The sequence below is a fragment of the Geospiza fortis genome, unplaced genomic scaffold, assembly GCF_000277835.1.
Source record: "Geospiza fortis unplaced genomic scaffold, GeoFor_1.0 scaffold1, whole genome shotgun sequence".
Lineage (NCBI taxonomy): Eukaryota > Metazoa > Chordata > Aves > Passeriformes > Thraupidae > Geospiza > Geospiza fortis.
The window spans coordinates 5,665,842-5,669,382 of record NW_005054320.1 but is presented as its reverse complement, the minus strand read 5'-3'; the positions used below and the strand labels follow the sequence as shown (position 1 = coordinate 5,669,382).

At 45.7% G+C, this 3,541-nt stretch overlaps 1 protein-coding gene across 1 annotated transcript in view; it reads left to right on the top strand.

Annotated features, from left to right (window-relative positions):
* POPDC2 (popeye domain containing 2) overlaps window positions 1-2,889 on the top strand; it is a 10,442-nt gene extending 7,553 nt beyond the window's left edge. The window contains 1 exon segment of the mRNA XM_005420573.2: window positions 2,447-2,889. Coding sequence (XP_005420630.2) covers window positions 2,447-2,529 — 83 coding nt within the window. The 3' untranslated portion in view covers window positions 2,530-2,889.
* The last annotated feature ends 652 nt before the right edge of the window (window positions 2,890-3,541 follow it).

Below are 3,541 nucleotides of genomic sequence, written 5' to 3'. Positions count from 1 at the left end.
AGTAATCCACCTGCCAGGCACCAAGTTTGGGACTGGGATTTCTGTCCTAGAAGTGACCCCTGCATGTGTCTCAGTTGGGTCTGCACAGCAGGAAGGAAGTTGCAGGGCTGGGCTGCACCCTGCTCTTCTCTGTACCTGCTTGGGTCTACTACTACCTCTGCTGTGGACCCAGTGGCAGGGAGCATTGGCTCTTGGCATGAGCCCTGACAAGTCTGCAGTATTCTTCATGTTACCTAGGATATGAAGAAAGTGACCAGGGAAAGAACAAGGGTATTTGTTTGTGGCTGGATCAGATAAAGACTTAGCAAGAGTTTTGATTAGGGTTTTGTTGTTGGGGTTGTTTGGTTTTGTGTAGTAGGTTGTTGTTTTCTTTTTTAAGGAGGCAGAGAGAGGAAAAAAAATCTACATTTGTTCTCGGAATGTGAAGCCCCTGGTTTTGCTGGTAGGCTGCTGGAGTTATGAATTTGCAGCTTTTTCAGCCCTTACTTGGAGAGGAACACTGAATCACTTGTGAGACATCCATTGTCCTTGCTGTCAGAGTGTCTGTGAAAACTGCAATCACAAGTGAATGCAAGTAGTGTTGTGAACACAGCAAAGTCACTTTGCCTGTGCTTTGATTCTATTTTGCCTTCTCAGAAGGATATCCATTCTCAGAACGCTGGTAGAATTCTCCTTGTTGATCAAGCCGAATAAAACCAGAATTTCAAATGCAATAAAAAAGGAAGAAGGCAAGTAACTTGTAGCTTTTTTGGAAAATTTCCACCCATTTTCGGCAGTGAGGCAATATGGTGAACATACACACAAGGGGGTGTGTGTGTGTGTGTGTTGGGCAAAACTTTGCTACACAGCAAGAAGCTATTCTTCCTTTCACACAGTCCTGTTGTGAGCTGGAAGCTCTTGCCTTTCTAGGTCTTTTGACAGAGACAAGAGTGCTGCTATTGGCAGCAGAGACCTGCAATAAAAGCCAGATGTTTAGAGGCTTATATTTGAGGTGGGAGAGGAAGATGATCTTCCTTGTCTGTCAGTCTGGAGACAATAGACAGTGTGGTATTTGAATTTTAAAGGTAATTAGACAAGGAATCAAAAACTCTGTTTAGTGTGCTCATAGTGGTGGAATGAGAACTTCCCTGTTACCCTACTTGGCATTTGTGTGTCCTAAGCACATCACATCCCATCACATCCCACATCACATCCCAGTGGCACAGCAGCAGTTGTCACATCTGGACGATATTCCACAGTGACTTGAGTGCCTCACCACAAAAACTAGTGATACAGGGGGGCTGCAGGTTTTCACTCTGTCCAAAAACTTGTCACAGCTCAGCAAATAATCTGAGCAGGTCTGCCATGGCTCAGGTAAAGCACTTTCCGAACCTATTACTACATCTGTAATAAACAGGGAAATCCCCTGCAGTGTCATTCTTTAAAGTCCCTGAAGTCAGAGCTCCCCTGGGGCTTTCCCCTGGTCTGTGCTCTCATCTCCTTTCCCAGTAACTCCCTACATGGGTAATCACCTTGCAGCTTTCTAAATTCCCCCTGCTGAAGTGCTTCTGTGGGTGATGTTCCTTTTCCTTTTCTGTCACTACAGCAGCCACCTTGGTACACTACGGTTCAGGAGGGCAATTCTCGAATGCCCAAAGTGCTACAAAGGCCATACACAAGAAAATATTCATGGAAGATATATTGGCCTACTATTCATGTCATCTAGTTCCTTGAAAGTGTTTCTAGTCTGCTTATGAGTAAGATGGACTGTGATATCCCACTGATGAGCACGTTCATTCTCTAAGGAGGATGCTTCCTGTTTGAAGGAGGCAGGTTCAAAGGTTCTGTTCACTACTTGCTTTAACAGTATAGTGTAGCTCAGTGCTCCAGAGGAAACTGAGCTTTATTCCTTGCCAGAAAATTTAAACAATCAAGAGCCACCTGCTATTTCTCCTGTTCATATTGCATTTGTTCCAGTTTGTTGCTATCAAGTGCTTACAGGATGTGTAGCTGTTGCCACCTGTTTTTTTACAGTTACATCTTGGGCCTGCCTTTCTATTTGGTGGGTGAGATGGGTGGATGGACGCTTGATGGTGCAACTTGGTATCTAAGTTAGTAGTTAATGTTTGTACCTGCTTTGAGAGCAAAAGCAAAGGAGCTGTGGGCTTTGTTTAACTAATATCACAGAAGCTTTGTGGAAGAGTTTCTTTTTGCCATCTCAGAATGGGTGCATAACCCTATTTCCTGATTTATCAGTTGTTGAGAAATTACATAGTTTTGCACAGGAGAGGAGGGGAGAAGAACAGGTAATGGTGGGCTCCATGAGGTTTGTGTCTTGGAAAAGTTTGAAAGTGTGGTAGTAATGGTGTGCTCTCTTTCTCTCTCTCCCTCTCTCTCCCTCTCTCTCCCTCCCCCCTCTGTTCCCTGTTCCCCTTTTCCTCCCTCCTCCACTGCATTCCTTCTGCAGCCTCTGAAAACCATCTCCAGAGCTCTCACCCTCTCTGCAAAGGACGAGCCCCTCTGGCTCCCACTCAGACCCCCGAACTCTAGGGAACAACAGGCTGCTTTCATCCCGAAGCCCCTCCAAGGGAGCAGATGCTCACACAGGTTTTTGACCAGAGACACTCTTTAGCATGCAGAGACGTCTGCCAGCAGATATCTACACTCAGGAGCACATGAAGCACATGCTTAGGACTGCAGTGTGACACTCCAGCACCTCCTACCCCATGGCTGTTCACCAGAGCTGCCTTCCCCAGCGTGCTTCCACGGTCTGTTTTCTAGTCCTGCCTCTCTGAGGTTGTCAGCAGCTCTGTCACCAAAGTGCACCAAAATCCTGCAAGCAATACCAGCCTGCTTGCAGAATCTGTGTTCCTTTTGATTCAATGATTCCCATTAAAGTCAGAGATTAAACTACTGGTGTTTGAGGATTTGAAGAGGGAGAAAACAGCTGAAGGGAGGGAGGAAGGGAGGGAGGGAGGATTTGAAGAGGGAGATCACTTGAGGTGATCTCAAGGCACAGAGTGGATAGGGCAAGGGGAAATGGGCCTGACAGCTTTGGTAAAGAACTTGCAATGGAGAGTTTGATGATATGCGTCTTGCTGGGCATCCACTCTAGTAAGACCAGAAATTACTTTTCCAGGAGTTAGGATTTCTCATTTATGACAAGCACAACTTCTCAAAGAAGCTGGTGAAAAAAGACTTCTGGTTGGCTGTTTGCATTGATTCTTGAAATAAGAAAGAGAAGGAATTGAGATTGAGAACAGGTGTGGGAAATAACCCTTTTTTGTATGTGCTCAAGGTGGGTGTGACCTCAGGGTGCACAAACATCAAATGAAGAAAGGAATGGATACAAAACATCTGTGAAGATAGCAGCCATTGGTAGGAAGGACAATGCTTTAATGAAAATAGTGTAGAGATGGAAGGCCTCTTCCAAGCTCAGCTGCAACAGGATTTGTCTCATGAGCTTCCCCAGCCATTTCCTCAGTCAGGGAATTGGAAGTACCTGTGGAAGAATCCTCTGTCTCACAGAGCCTGCTGCAATCAAGTTGAGCAGTGGAGAGCC